Here is a 14,795-nt window from a genome sequence, read left to right on the forward strand (position 1 = left end):
CCTGCACTCACAGAAGGACCAACCACCATCTAGAACAGGAGTGGGAACCTTTTTTGGGTCAGGGGCTGCAGACCCACAGAAAAATCAGTTGGGGGCTGCACACAAGTGAGAAGGAAAAAAAACCTAAGATGCAGAAAGACACTTCACTTTCCCCTGTGTCTTGGTGGCCAGATCCAAGCAAGCTGGGGGCTGCATCTGGTCCCTGGCCTTAGGTTCCCCACCCCTGATAGATGCCCTTCCAAACCGCTCTTAAATATCCCCAGTGATGAAGCTTCCACAACCTCCCTAGGCAACTTACTCCAGTGTTTAACCACCCTGACAGGAAGTTTTTCCAAATGTCCAACCTAAATCTCCCTTGCTGCAATTGAAGCCCATTGCTTCTTGTCCTATCCTCAGAGGCCAAGGAGAACAATTTTTCTCCCTTCTCCTGCTAACACCCTTTCAGGTACTTGAAAACTGCTACTGTAGCCCACCCAGCTAGGCTATGTCTACACTGGCAGGTTCTTGTGCAAGAATCTGCAGAGCATCCACACTGCCCACCCTCTCTTGTGCAAGAAGATTTACAGTACAGCGTAGTGAGAGAGGGCTTCTTGCGCAAGAGCTATGCTCTTTTTTAACAGGTGTAAGCCCTCTTGCGCAAGAGGGCAGTGTGGACGCTCGGCAGGGGTTTCTTGCACAAGAAAATGGCCACTGGAGCTTTCTTGCACAAGAGAGCATCCACACTGCCATGGGCGCTCTTGCGCAAAAGCACCGCTCGCACATGGCAGTGGGGATGTTTTCTTGAGCAAGACTTCTTGCACAAGAACCCTTGCACAAGATGTTCTTGTGCAAGAAGCTGCGAGTGTAGCCCTAGCCCTAGTGTGGTTCGCTGTCCCAGGTAGTGGCACTTGGACCACTGGCAGGGAGAGATGAGAACAAGGGAGCTCCACAGCCTCAGCTGGGTTTGCAGCTCAGGGCTCCAGGTCCAGGTCCCCATAGGGGGGGGGAGCTACATGCTCATGTTGGGGAGCACAGCGCCCCAGCTCCTGCAGCCAGAGGGCGGGGTAGGGCACGAGACACCCCCTCCCCCTTTAAACCAGCACTGGGGGCGGAGTCTTCGCTCGCCTCGGGCTGAGCTCGCGGCGCGGCGCCCGGCGGGTCCTCCAGCACCATAGAGCGGCGGGGCTGAGCCGGACGGAGCGGCGCAGGGCACCGGCCGCTCTGGCCCCCGCACTTCCGCTTCGCCGGCCCGCGTACCCGGAAGCGATGTCGCTGGGTGACAGTTTCCATGGCGATGGAAGATGGCGCTCAGAAGTAAGTGCCGGGCTGGGGGAGAGGAGCGGGGGCGGTTACGGATTCCTCCCCCCTCCCCCTCCCCCTCCCCCTTCCCTCAGGAGCCTTCACCGAGCGCGGGGGGGGGCGGCGCCACGTGACCCTCATTCATGTGGGAAAGGCACGTGACCTCCCCATCTCCCACCCTCGGGGCGGTCCGTCCCCCTCCCCCTCCGCTAGCTGGGGCGCCACGTGACCCCACGTCCCTGCTCTCCCTGGGGCTGCCACATGCCCCTCCTCCGGGGGGGGGGGCAGGGCGGTGTCACGTGAGCCCCATCGGAGGGGGGTGGCCTTTGACCTTTCCTGGGGGGGGAGGGGCGCATGTGTCCCAACCCCGGCACCATGGGGGGGGGCACCTGCCTCCCCTTGCCCCACCCCATGCACGGAGCCAGCGCAGGGGTCAGGCCAAGGAGTGGGAGGGCTCAGGGCAGGAGATGGGGGAGCTGGGGGCTGGGCTGCTCCAAGGGCACTGGGGCGACACTCACTCACTTTCACCTTTGGCGTTAGCGCAGTTCAGGGTCTTCTGGCTTCCTCTGCCCATTTTGGGAGAAGACTGAGGCCAGCAGACTTGTCTGGGGAGTGGCACCTTGCCCACTCATGCTGTTCATCCCCCAGGCCGTCAGCTCTCCTCCACCCCGCTGGAAATCCTGCTCTTCCTTAATGGGTGGTATTACGCCACTTACTTCCTCCTGGAGATCTTCATATTTGTCTATAAAGGTGAGTTCCCTCGGCTGCCATCTCAGATCACCAGGGCCATGGAACTGCCTTTAGCAGCAGGGGCTGCTGTCTGGGCTGTGGCATCAGGTATCCCAGGACAAGCCCAGGGGAGTGTCATTTGACTTAAACGCTTTGGCCAGCCCCACTCCCTCGCAGGGCTGCATCTGATGCAGGGTAGGGTTGTAATAGTACAGTAAATTAACCAATAAGCAAAAGCTTATAGGTTAATACTACAGACTACATGCATTTTCTGCCCCTTGCCAGTAAATGTTTTAGCAGGCTGGCCAGCAGCCTGGCTCAGTCCTGGCTTGCACTGGGTCCGGGACCTACCCCCTTCTGGCTCTGCATTTAAAACGTATTAGATGCCAGGCAGCCCGGCTCAGTTCTGTATCAGAGGCAGCAGTACAACGTGGCAGGCAGTTCCCACCTGGCAACCTATGCTGCTGCCTCTGATAGAGACACAGCAGCGTGTGGTAGCAGGGGGCTCCTCGGGAGTGGGGCCAGAGTGCACTGGCTGCCAGCCCCAGCCTGGAGACTATAGAATAGTTGACTAACCGATAGGAACTCATGAGGTTAATCGACTATTTGGTTAACAAATATTTAACAACCCTAGTACAAGGAGGTGTAAAAAGAAGTCATTAACATTTTACTGGGCAAGGACTGGGACCTTTAGATGAGCCTGTCTGTGTCCTTGCTGGACCTCTCTAGGGCTGTCCATGAGACTTGCGGGAAAGTTTGAGGGTCTTGTGCTCCTCCTGAAACAGGTGACTTTTGTGTCCTTAGGGCTGCTGTTACCATACCCCTCTGCCAACCTAGCCCTGGATCTGGTCATGCTCTTCCTCTATCTCGGCATTGAAGTCACCCGGATATTTTTTGGTGAGTGCCTAGGACTAATGGCCAGCTCTGGAACAGCAAGGCAAGTTGCCCAGGCTGGTACCCTGAGTTCAGTGGACTGCCAAGCAGTCAGTACAACTCCCTTTTGTTCACAACTTGGAGATGGATCAGTGCCTAGAACTGGAGAGCTCTTTGCCTGAGCCAGCCAGCCCCCTCGCCCAGACCAGATTGGAGCCAGATCCCTGGAAAGGAAATGCCCTTGTCCCATTCCCAGCCCCCTGCCTGGGGTTGAATTGGAGCCTGTTCCCTAAAGGGGAGAGGGCTGTGTAAACCATTCCCCAGCACTCTGCATGCATGGATGCCTGCAGGGTGGGGAGCGGTTGCCTCACACACTGTGCCATGTGGCAGGCTCCAAAGGGAACTTGTGCCAGCGGAAGGTGCCGCTCTCCATCAGCCTGGCCTTGACATTCCCGGCAGCGGTGATGGCAGCCTATTACCTGCTGCTGCAGACCTACGCCCTGCGGCTGGAGGCCATCCTCAACGCCATCCTGCTGCTCTTCTATGCCGTCGAACTGCTCCTGGGCATCCTCACCCTGGCCTCCTTCTCCAGGTACCCCTCCCCTGCTGCCTCCTGCCTTGGGAGGCAGTGGAAGATTGAGTGGCAGAGAGAGGGGCTGGAGTGCACAAACTGGCTGGGAGGGAGACTGGATCTCAGGGTGAAAACAAGCTCTGGGGCTGGAGCGGGCATAAATAGGGGATGGGCAAAGTGGGGAGAGAAAATGGTGCTGACACCCAAGACAGGCAGTTCCTGTATGTGCCTAGGGATCAGGACTTCTGGGTGCCATTCCCGATTGCCCCTGCTTGTTTCCTCACCTGCATGCCTCTCCTCTGATGGGCTGCCTCTCCCCAGGATGAGGACAGATTCTTGAGAGAGAGAAGCCAGTGGGGTGACAGGACTGCCCAGGGTTGTGAGGGAAGCTCCCCTTAGCCAGAGCCCAGTTCAGGGTGAGGTTGGAAGCTACCACAGGTTTGCTAGTGATGGCCAGGCTCATTGCTGTTTATCTCCCTCTAGGGTGGACTCGTACTGAGGCTTGTTCCAGGCCAGACAAGGCTACACATTGCCTGGGGCCGGAGGCCACACATTCGCTCCCTACATGGCTGGTCTGATGGCAGCCTCTCAGTCCTTTGGCGTTAGATCCAGCTGCAGCCTCATTCTGCATCAGCCCCGGCCAGGCAGAGAGCCACCGCCGGGGTGCCCAGCGGCTTGGAAAGAGACTTTAATTCACTTCCCAGACCTGGTACCATGTGAAGCAGCCATTCCTTGTGCCCAGGCACCACCCCTATCTGGGGCCATGCCGAGGGGGACAGAAGGGAGGCTGTCAGAAGCTGTCCTGGATCCTGTTCCAGCCCTGCTGGATGGGGGTTAAAGCTTGTTTGAGCCACACCCCCACAGATCATGCCTACACCTGTTGTGTCCTATGTCAGCAGGGTGTGACAGGGCAGACCTCACCACCCCCACCTCCTTCCGTATCATGTGTGCAGTAATTGAGTGGGAGGTGCTTGCACCCACTACTCAGACTCAGTGTTATTTGCTGTAGCAGTGACTCTTGGCACTTTTGTCCTCCTACCCCATCCTTCAAATCAGTACTATTTTCCAATAAATATTTATTTTTCTGCTACGGCAGCTGCTCTCTCCTTAGACTCAGGATTCTCCCCAGACCACTAGCAGCCAGCCTGGCAGGCACCCCTTCAAAGCACAGGCACTGGTCTAGCTGGGAGAAGCCTCCTCAGCTCACCACCGTCTCTCACTCCCCAGCTGGTGGCAGCTCAAGCCCTACCCTAATTGCCCTGACCTGCTGCATAGGCAGCAGTGGGGTACAGGGAGGGTAGGGGTGCAGGTCCTGGCAACAGTCAGGCGCTCCGAGTCAGCACAGGAGTTTATTTCAGGGGTTACAGTCCCTCAGTAGCGGAAGGGAGTGGCAGACGCTACATCTACAGCCCCTGCCCACAGGCGGCCCCCCGCCTCTGCCACCAGATACTTGTTGTTGGGAGCCTTCATCACAAGGCAGCTGGAAGAGGCAAACTGGATGATGAAGTCACTGCCGCGCTCGCCTGTCAACATGATCAGCCCATCCTTGTCCATGGTCCAGTTCTTGTTCTCTGTGGGTTTCAGGGGGCAGTTAGGGCCTTGTGATTTATGGATCAGGGCAGAGGAGGAGGCATGGCAGGGGGGACCCAGCATGAAGAGGCACACTTGGGTGCTTGTGAACCTGGGGAGATACTGCCACAGGGTATTACGGAAGCAGGAGGTGCATGCCAGAGCTGTGCTAGAGTCAAGATGGAGGATTACAGGAGCAGCAAGGGGGTACTTCCCCCCCCTCCCCCCGTTCCTCTGAAGTGCTCTCCAGATAGCAAGGGGAGGATCTGAGGTCTTTGGCTGTGTTCATTTGTCTGTCCCCCCACTAATGGGGGAAAGGGTGTTTTCAGCCCTGGCAGGGTTATCCTGAACACAACCCCTTCCAAAATGGGGACACCCTGCCCTGCTGGCAAGAAGCCCTTAGCGCCCCCATCCCCTGTCCTCCCACACTCCAGCCCTGCTAGGGACCCCAGCATCCTCCCCAGTACCCCTCAGCCCCTAGGATCCTCAGTCCTTTGGCATCTCCACAGCCCAGCCCCTGGCAGGGACCCCCATGCCCGCACCAATTCTGAAGCGGTAGTGGCCATCCTCAGTGATCATCATGACGCTGGCATCATAGTCCGGGCGGTTCCCATCCAGACGCTGTGTCCCAGGGCACAGCCCCACGAAGCCGAACTCACTCTGCAGGATCACCAACGGCCGGTTCACCAGCATGAGCAGGAATTCCGTTACCTTGCCTGAGGGCACAGATCCCGCATGCAGCATTAGCCCTAGCTGGCCCCACACAGGGCAAGGGGTGGAGGCTGCAGGCCCTGAGCGGAGGCCGAAAGGGCCAAACCTTGGTCAAGCAAGACTGAGAACCCTCCCTTCAGTATATGAACAGGCCCGGGCCTGTTCCCCCTGGAGAGCAGGGCCCTGGAGCCCCTCTGCCCCACCCACCTTTCCAGGGCAGGGAATTGAGCAGGGAGGTCAACACTGCAGTGTGTCCATCACCACAATGGTGGCTGGAAAGCAAGCCCCTGAAAGGCCTGGCTTCTGTGCTGGGCTCCCTCTGCCCTGCCCCCCACCTCAGGGCCCTGCTCCAAAGCCAGTCCAGGGGGGCCAGTTAGTGCCAGGGAACTGGGCCGAGATGCCCTGGCTCGCACATGAGCCCTGACTAGCCACTGCACAGGAGGGATGTGTCAGCATTGCTACAGGGCTGGGTGGGATGTGCAGGGCTTGCATTCAATTGCCAACCCCACTCCTTGGCCAGGGGAGCAGCCGTTCCCCACCCTACCTGGCAGATCAGGATACACCATCATACGCTGGTTGGGCCTGATGGTCACATATCTGTTCTCAGCTGAGCGCAGCGTCGCCCTCTGCGCCTGGTACTGGAGTGAGAACCAGACGCTCTTGTCCTGGGCACTGGTGCTCACCAGAATGTCGCTGGAGTCCTGCAAGGAGGCAACGTGAGGGGTGGGGATGGATGCTGAACCCTGGCACTCCCCCTTTGTGGGGGCCAGGAGCTGCTGCTGTTCCTGGGGTGGGGAGGGGAGAAATCTCTGCCTAGGTCCGGTGTTTGGGGCTACATCCCTCCTCCCCCAGTCCCTGCTAGGAGAGGGGGAGAACATGGCTCTGGGACAAGGCTAAAGAGGGCACTAGCTGAACACAGGAACTGAGGCTCAGGGGCCTAGGCAGGAGGGTTTCGAACAAGGGGGTTTATCACTTTCACGAGCTGGCACCGTGTCAGTGGGGCACTCCTAGAACGGGGAACAGTCTAGTGGCTGGGATTGGCTAGCAGGGCAGGGGAGAACCAGGGGCCACCTTGCCCTAGGCTGGCCGTTGTCTGCATCCATGAGTGATAGCGCTCAGAGCAGCACCCCAGCAGCCGGCCACAGCCAACGGTTCTAGCCGTCTCCTCCCATCGCTCGAGCTGTGCCAACCCCTTGGCTCTGGCCGTACTCACCACACCGATGTAGTTGCCGGAGCAGCTGCGAAAACAGGTCTCCTTGGTGGCCTCATTTATCAGCAGCTGGAAAACCTCCGTGTCGCCGACAGCCGTGGCGCCGGCACTGACATCGGCCCCTGTGGGCAGCAAGAAACGCACAGTAACAGGGCAGGCAGCGTGGTGCCAGCGTGGACCCTGGAGAGTTAATAATGCCCGCCTCTGTGGGTATACAGTGCTGCCCTCTGCTGACTACAGCCAGACCTACTCCAGTCCCTTGGCCTTGTGAAGAGACCCCGGCTGCCCACGGAAGGCAGAGCCCCCCTGAAAACAGGAGCGGAGAGCGGGTTCCAAAGACAGACAGCTACCTGAGGCTGCAGCCAGACAGCCTGAAACCTCAGTGAGACAAGGAGGCACCCACTGAGCCGAACCCTTAAACCTACTCAGAATCTGTCAACGCCCAACCCCACGGCCTGCATTCAATACATGGGGCAGCCATGTACAGTGTACAGTGACCGACCCAAAAGTCAACAGTGCAGCACAGACTTCCACATCCCAACGGCTGCAACATCCCAAATTACTTGTGTCCTTGGCAGAGGCCACGAGGTTTTGCTCCAGAATTCAGACTGCACCTGAGTTTAAACACAGATAACCACTGGGGCCAGACCAAGATCAGGGCCCCACTGTGCAAGGGGCTGTACAGACACAGCGCTTGTCCCTGCCCTACAAGTCTCAGTTTCACTAGCCAAGCTGGGGGGGAAGGAGGGGGCGGGATGGAGAAAGGGAGGATCATTATCCCCCACTTTGCACTTGGGGAACGGAGGCAAGGGTGGGAACCTTTTTTGGGTCAGGGGCCGCTGACCCACATGGGGGGAAAAAAATCAGTTGGGGGCCACAAACAAATGAGAAGCAAACAAAACCCTCAAGCCCTCACTGACAAGGCCCCTGACTGAGAAAGACACTCCCCCCGCACACCAAAGCCTAGTGGGGCCCAGGCTAGGAAATTGTGTGGACTCCAGCCCCGCAATGGGGCAGCAGGGGGAAGGGGTGGCTGGAGCACCAGCACCCCAATACTGGGGGGGAAGCCCTGAGCCTCAGGGGCCAGATCCAGGCAAGCCAAGGGCTGCATCTGGCCCCTGGGCCTACGCTTCCCTGCCCTAGAGAGATGAGGTAAGACAGTGACTTAAGCTGGGTCCTACAGGGAGCCAAGGAATGAACCAGATCCAGTCCCGGCCCAGGGCTGCAATCACTGAGCCTTCCGCATGCAGAATGCCCCACAGGACATGGGGCCTGGCTGCCAGGTCCTCCCCTGCTGCAGCACGTGCAGCCCTTGGTGGAGGGAGGGGGAAAGGGACAGCATGGCAGCCACCGCCGCTGGCCAAGTGTCTGGGAGTAGCCCCAGGCCCGGCGGCCGCCCCTGCTCACCTGGCTTGCAGCCGACATAGACGCCGGTGTGGAAGGTGCGCAGCGCCACCTGCGCCAGGCTGGGCTCCAGCACGAAAAGCTCGTCGCGCCCGGGCTTGTCCGTCTTGAAGGTCTTGACGACGGCCTCGCGCCCGGTCAGGTACTTGCCGTCGGCGTCGCGCAAGGCCAGCAGGCCACCCCGCACCTCCAGGCGGAAGAGGGTATGAGGGGACCCCTCGGGCTGCAGCGAGCCGTCGGCGGCCAGCAGGTTCCCGTCCGCGGTCCACAGCCCATACTTGTTCTCTAGCGGGGCAGGGGGGCCCCAGGAGAGAGGGAGAGCCTGTCACTCCGGCATCACGGCTCAGTGCCGCCGGGCTCACGCCCTCAGGGCTGTACGGGAGCCAAGCCGGTGGCAATACCCATCATGGTGCAAGGCCTGGGGGACAGGCACGACGGGCCACCAGGCTTCAGCCCCCTGGCCTCCCCCATTCTCCCTCACACCCCCAGATCCTTCCCCAGTGCCCTGCTCCCCTTCATAATCCCAGCCCTCCCCAACCCATCTGCTCCCCTGTGGCACCCGTCGCAGCACCCAACACCTCCCCCCCCACCCTCTCCCTCTCCAAGATCTCCTTAGAAGGCTCCCGTCCCAGGCAAGAAGGGGGTGGGGCGGTCGGTGCGGCCCACCTTTGGGGTTGAAGCGGAGATTGATGATGGCTTCGATCCCCCAGGGCAGGTCGCGGTTGCAGCGAACGTGCCCGGTGTGCGGGTCGAGGCGCAGGTAGCGCTTCTTGCCGAGGTTCAGCAGGTGCACGTTGGGGTGCTGAGCCAGCTGCAGGCTCCACTTCTCGCCCTCGCTCACCGCCTGGGCGAAGCAGGTGACGTTGTCCTCGGTCCCGCCCAGGTAGCGCTGGGTGAGCTCACACTGCAGCGACACCTGCCGGGAGGGGCAGCCTGTCAGTGCCAGGGCGGCAGAGCCGAGAGCCAAGTCAAGAGGGGCTGGGGCCCAGCAGGCCCCAGGTGGACTGGAGCAAGTGGGACATGGAGGAAGGAAGCTGGTACTGCCCCACCAGTCAGGCTCAGGAACCAGGCAGGCCAAGCCAGCTGGAAGAGGACCCAGGACTCTCAATCTGGAGGTTGGCCCATGTAGTCCTCTCCCACCTGCAGTGCAGCATGGAGGCCCCGGTGGCACCCAGCTCCCTGCCTTCCAGGGGCATCTGCCAGATTCTCCCCCCCCCCACTTCCTTGACAAGGCAGAGGTGGGAAACCCCCAGGGCCCATGTCTCAGGAGAGGGTGTCTGGGCCCCGGTCAGTGCTGACACATGAGCATTGAAGGCTCCTTTGGTCTCCCTGCTCTTCAGGCCCCCGCTCCATCGCACCCATGAGCGGGGCCTGCGTAACCCCATCATGCCCTTGGCTCCACCTCTACCCACACCCAGTGCCTTGCCCATGCCTGGTCCCGGGGCTCCCAGCTGCGGCGTGGGAGGGATGCGGCTCCCAGGGTGAGGTGCCTACAAATTGTCTGCCCCGGGCCCCTCAGCAGCCAGCCCCTGGGAAGGGTTATGGTTGCTCCCAGCCCCTGCTGGACTCCAGTCACTGGCCTGGAGGCAAAAGATGCCTCAGAGCACCCAGTCCCCTCCAGCCAGGACCTTGCACTGCAGGCACAGGAAAGGGGCATTTCTGAGGGGCCTGTCCCACCCCCTGGCGGCTGCAGGAGCTGAATAGACACAGGCCGAGTCCCCCTCCCCACCCACACTGCAAGGGGCAGAAGCTGGGGGTGACGGGGCACCACACAGGGGGTCAGAATGATACCCCCCAGCCTGTGTGGCAGTGGCCCACGGCCGCTCTCTGAGCCGGGGCGGCGCCATACGGCAGGTGGCCAGAGCAGAGAGCAAACTGACCTGGCAGCCAAGTTTGTCTGCGCTCCCCCTGCCCTGCCTCCGCACATGGGTCCCCTTTGAATCACACCAGGGCAGTGATTTGCGGGGAGCCCCCAGGCTTGGCCAATACCACAGGTATCCTTTGCTTGCCGGCTTGTGCCTACCCAGCTTTGTCAGGGTGGGGGGACATAATGGGGCTCTGAGGAATTGCCCATGGTGGGGGCTGCACCGTCCGGCAGCTCGCAGCAGCTGCAGGAAGTGGGTGGGCAGCCTGGGGCAGTTGGTAGGGGTGGCTCACACCTTTCCTGCGGCACCAGGCTCAGAGCTGGAGCTGTGGGGGCTATTCGGGGATTCACACCTTGCCATCCGGGTAGTACCGCAGCAGGAAGAGGGCACCTGAGCCCGGGCCCTCCTGTTCGCAGGTGACTTTGCCGTTGGGATCAGCCGCCAGGAAGCGCTGCAGTGAGCTGATCAGATGCACCCTCTGCCCCCTCTCCTCGTCCTGCCCGGCTGCCCCGGCCCCCTGCGGGGACACGAAGCGCAGCACCCAGACCTGGCGGGGCCGCAGCACCAAGCCCGTGGCCACCACCTGGAAGCGGAAGGCCTCAGCGCTCAGGTACCGGTGAGCAGCATTGATAAAGCCACAGGGCAGTGAAACCGGCACAGTGGAGTCAGCCATGGGGCTCTGATCTCTTACTCCCTCCACCTAGGCTGCTCTGTGGGGCTGGTACTGCTCAGACACGCCCACAACAATGGGCACCAGGCAACTAGGCAATCACTGCATGGCCCCACCCACCACAGCCCCACCCTACTTAGCCCCACCCACTCCACAGCCCCACCTGTATTCTACTAGCCCCTCCCACTCCACAGCCCCACCTGTATTCTACTAGCCCCTCCCACTCCACAGCCCCACCTGTATTCTACTAGCCCCTCCCACTCCACAGCCCCACCTGTATTCTATTAGCCCCTCCCACTCCACAGCTCCACCTGCACCCTATTAGTCCCTCCCATTCCAGAGCTCCACCCCCAGATGGGGATGATACAGCCCAGACACCCCACAATTGGCAGCAGGCAACTGGGCAGACACTGCCCAGCCCCCACCCTATAGCACTAGCCCTGTTCACACCATGGCACCCTCCCCACATGATGAGCCCCACTCAGGCTCTTACGGCTGTTCCCCCACCTCCCTCAAGGATGTGTCACTCACAGAACAGCATCCAAAATGGAGGGGGCCACATCCAGGCTCCGTCCCTATAGCCCAGGGGGATGACACACATGCTGGTAAGGGCCTTGCCCCAGCCCAACCCGCACCCCACATCAGGAGCAGAAACCCACCAGCAGCCTTTGACTCTGACCCCAAACACTCCTAGGCTAAGCTGGGGCAGGGTGTCCTTGCTGCCCCTAGGCCTATGGGCGAGGGCCAGGAGATGGTGAGAGTGCACATACCACTCCAGGGACCGCGTCTCAGACTGCTCCCCTCTTCCTGCAGGCTCCAGGGCACCTCTGCACCAGCCCCAATTCCTGGGGGGCATGGAAAGTTGGGGGCCCAATAGCCCCCCTCAGAGCTATGGCCCCAGGGAGATGCTGAAAGAGGACAAGACTGAGCCTTCACAAGGAAGGGCTGTAGAGCACCAGCCGTAGCAGCCCACGCCCTGAGATGCCCAGCATAGCCAGTCAGTTCAGGGAGAGTTTTGCCCAGGAAAGAGTTCGGAAAGGGCAGTGGCTTGTGTGATGGGTACCACGCAGGAGCCACTGGCCAGCCTGTGTCATCCTCAGCGTTCAGGGCCCCGTGTCACGTGTGACCCAAACGTCCCTCAGCTTGAAGGTATCACCCCCTGGGGCCCAGCCCTGCACACCACAGCCCAGGGGCTGTCACGCTGGGGTCAGGCCGAGCAGCCCTGCACCTCCCTTGTCCCTCTATTAGCTCAGAGGGACTGGCCTTTTCTCAGCAGAGGATTTGCATTCAGTTTCTGCCTCAAGTCACTGGGGTGTGGAAGGGTCTCACTAGGCCTCAAAATCCCAGCTGGCCTGGGCAACTGACCCATCTTAGCAATTGCTTCTCTCCTTGCCTCTTCTTCCCCAAGACCCTGCTGAGGGGTCCTTGAGCAGGGCCAGGACTATGGGCAAGATGTGCCCCAGAGGCCAGATCCAGCCCACGGACTTCATCTGGTCACTTTCTATTGATATCCTGCTGCCCGTGATACTGAATTTCCAGGCGGTGGCTCAGGCAGCAGGATCCTATTTAACTGGCTCCTGGTTGCAGTGCTACCCCAGCTGGGGCTAGAGCCGTGAGCCCTTCAAATAGCTGCAGCAACCCCAGCCAGCTGCCAGGCAGCATGATAGCAATGGGCTGGGAGCGGCAATCCTTTGCTGTGTTTTTAATTCCAAGCCTCTGGCCTCAGACAAGTCTGGAGGGAGGCTAGTCCCCAGGCGCTGTCCCTTCCAGGGAGAGGGGGTGTGCGCAACCGGCCCATAACCACACACCAAAATTCATTAAGTGGCCTCACCTGTGAAAATTACTGCCCACCCGTCCTTGAGCATGGGGAAGGGGGCTGCCCACAGCAGTCAGCAATAGCCATTGAGGGGCCATCAGATCAAGCCTGACATGTAAGTCACAGGTCACCACCACCCTAGCAGAATTCCCCTTCCCCGATAGCTTGGATGCCCTCCCCTCTTCCTGCAAGCACACATCACAATACCGTGCTTAGTTAGCCCAGAGCCAGTTCATAACTGAGACCAAGGGTCAACCTCTAGTGCAGGGATGCCAGGCATCTACAGGTGCCAAGAGACATCCTTGTACAGAGTCTCACCATAGCAATTCAACCCAGGAAGGGCTAATCATGCCCCACTTAGTCCATCAGGATTGGTCCCTACAGCGCGTCTTCTGGGAATGTGTCTCTAGGGCGTTGGTTTTAGGTGTCTTCAGGGCTGGGGTTTCCTCTCACTTCCCCTGGGAGATCATTCTGCAGATCTCACCTCTGCGTGATCCTCTCCCTAAGGGAGTCTGGAATTAGCCTTCTGTCCCACCGTGCCAACACTCACCCTTCTCCACCTCACCTTAGCTGCCTCTTGCCAGAAAGCTGCCTCAGGGAGGGATCAGAAGAGAGATTCTTGAGGGAGGAGTGTGTGGAGATTTGAAGCGCTTTTTAGGTTACCTGATATTTTGCATGGCTCTTCTAAACTTGATGGTCTCTTGCACCCATTGCAATAGCCAAGTTTCAGCCCTAACCAAAAACTCTGAGCAGCAGCCAGGAAAGGCAGGTTTTTGACTAGGACCCGGTGAGGCAGAGGTGTAGGAATCTGTGCGTCTCAAATGATGCAGGATGCATCTGTGAACTCCAGAGCACCACCACCCCACAGGCGATGAAGAGGAAACTGCTCCCACCTGCAGCAACTCCAGTGATAGAAAGTTCTACACATTATAAAAAGCCATCACCTAAACCTTGTTAATTTCCCAACCAAAAAACCCAGGAAGGTTGTAAATGAGCCACTCGGATACCAGAATGCAGCTGCAATCACTAAGCTATGTGAAACTCAGGAGACATGAAGATAGGTTAAAAAGGTTTGACTGGCATTGTTTTAGAACACTGTAGTTCAAAGAAACTGAAGCCAGCGATTGTGGAAATTCTGTAAGGTAGAGTCACCAACCGTAACAGTGTCCCCAACCACTATCCACAACTAGGGGCCAGACCACCAGCAGCCGGCCAAAGCCAGCCACTGCCATGGCAGCATGAGACAAAACTTCACATTACCCTGCACACGATCTATCCCCGAGGTGTCCAACACACTAGCCACATGTGGCTATTTGGCCAGCTGAGTGTGGCTCATTTGCCATAGCGCTACTGCTTCAGAACTCATTGGACACCCTGGATCTGTCCAATATCCTGTCCCCATCCACTAGCAAGAGCTCTGCCCATCACCCTCCCAAAAAGCTCCAAGAACCCCCAACAATGTAGTGCCAAGCCATGGTCAAGTTTCCCTACATTCTCCACGAACGTGCAGGTCACCATCCCTTGATCCAGGGGGCTAGAGCATCAACAGAACTCTATTATTGTAATGCCAGCTCTGAACAGGGATGGCAGCTGACAGTGGGAAAGTAGCCGGGGAGGGAACAGTAATGGAAGGTGAAAGGAGCAGTGCCAGTTGACATGTTCACCTCGGTGACTCTTTCCAGACTCTGGCATTTACGTTTCTTTCGGAACCTCTGACTTGCCAGTTTGGGATTATTTTAACCTTAACTCAGCCCTACCCAGAATGGTGCAGTTTCCACTCACCCAAAAGCAAACTATGTCTGTGTCCTCTTGGAGAGCAAGGGCCTGACGTACAGCATGGGCAGTCTGCTGGAGCACCAAACCTCTGTCCCCTCTGGAGAGTGGTTCTCAAAGCATTCCACAGAAACTGCTCTGACCACCTGGACCTGGTGGGGAAATTATTCCTTACACGTCACAAGGCGTGGGTCTGGCCCGCTGAGGTCAATGGTACTGCCTAAGAGCAGTGCTGAGGGTGGTGCTTTTAAGCGCTGGAGTCTTGAATGCTGTCCTGGCTGAAAGGCAGAAATCCACAACTCCCAACACTGCTGCTGGCAAGTTCA

General features: G+C 59.1%; 3 protein-coding genes across 5 annotated transcripts in view; 1 reads left to right on the plus strand and 2 right to left on the minus strand.

The window, feature by feature from the left end:
- Window positions 1-1,145: 1,145 nt before the first annotated feature.
- Window positions 1,146-4,541, plus strand: TMEM216 (transmembrane protein 216). 3 transcript variants are annotated; one of them, XM_075928435.1, is made up of 5 exons: window positions 1,146-1,293; window positions 1,927-2,028; window positions 2,812-2,904; window positions 3,271-3,472; window positions 3,935-4,541. In XM_075928435.1, exons 1-5 carry the CDS (start codon window positions 1,281-1,283, stop codon window positions 3,948-3,950), a joined length of 426 nt encoding a protein of 141 aa, XP_075784550.1. In that variant the 5' UTR covers window positions 1,146-1,280; the 3' UTR covers window positions 3,951-4,541. The 3 variants fall into 3 exon arrangements, with proteins under 3 accessions (XP_075784550.1, XP_075784551.1, XP_075784552.1); XM_075928436.1 differs by having other exon boundaries at window positions 1,276-1,293; window positions 1,819-2,028; XM_075928437.1 differs by having other exon boundaries at window positions 1,278-1,293; window positions 1,824-2,028.
- LOC102446070 (fascin-like) lies at window positions 3,270-10,969 on the minus strand. The gene is made up of 7 exons (XM_075928434.1): window positions 10,563-10,969; window positions 9,012-9,261; window positions 8,349-8,630; window positions 6,945-7,063; window positions 6,276-6,432; window positions 5,563-5,736; window positions 3,270-5,022 (listed from the first exon to the last, which is right to left on the minus strand). The coding sequence occupies exons 1-7, from the start codon at window positions 10,881-10,883 to the stop codon at window positions 4,823-4,825; spliced, it is 1,503 nt and encodes a 500-aa protein (XP_075784549.1). The 5' UTR covers window positions 10,884-10,969; the 3' UTR covers window positions 3,270-4,822.
- A 314-nt stretch (window positions 10,970-11,283) lies between these two features.
- CPSF7 (cleavage and polyadenylation specific factor 7) overlaps window positions 11,284-14,795 on the minus strand; it is a 28,175-nt gene continuing 24,663 nt past the window's right edge. The window contains exon 10 of the mRNA XM_075928441.1: window positions 11,284-14,621. The gene's annotated coding sequence lies outside the window, so the exon portion shown is untranslated. The remainder of the gene's footprint in view (window positions 14,622-14,795) is intronic.

The sequence above is a fragment of the Pelodiscus sinensis genome, chromosome 4 (genome assembly GCF_049634645.1).
Source record: "Pelodiscus sinensis isolate JC-2024 chromosome 4, ASM4963464v1, whole genome shotgun sequence".
NCBI classification, from domain to species: Eukaryota; Metazoa; Chordata; order Testudines; family Trionychidae; genus Pelodiscus; species Pelodiscus sinensis.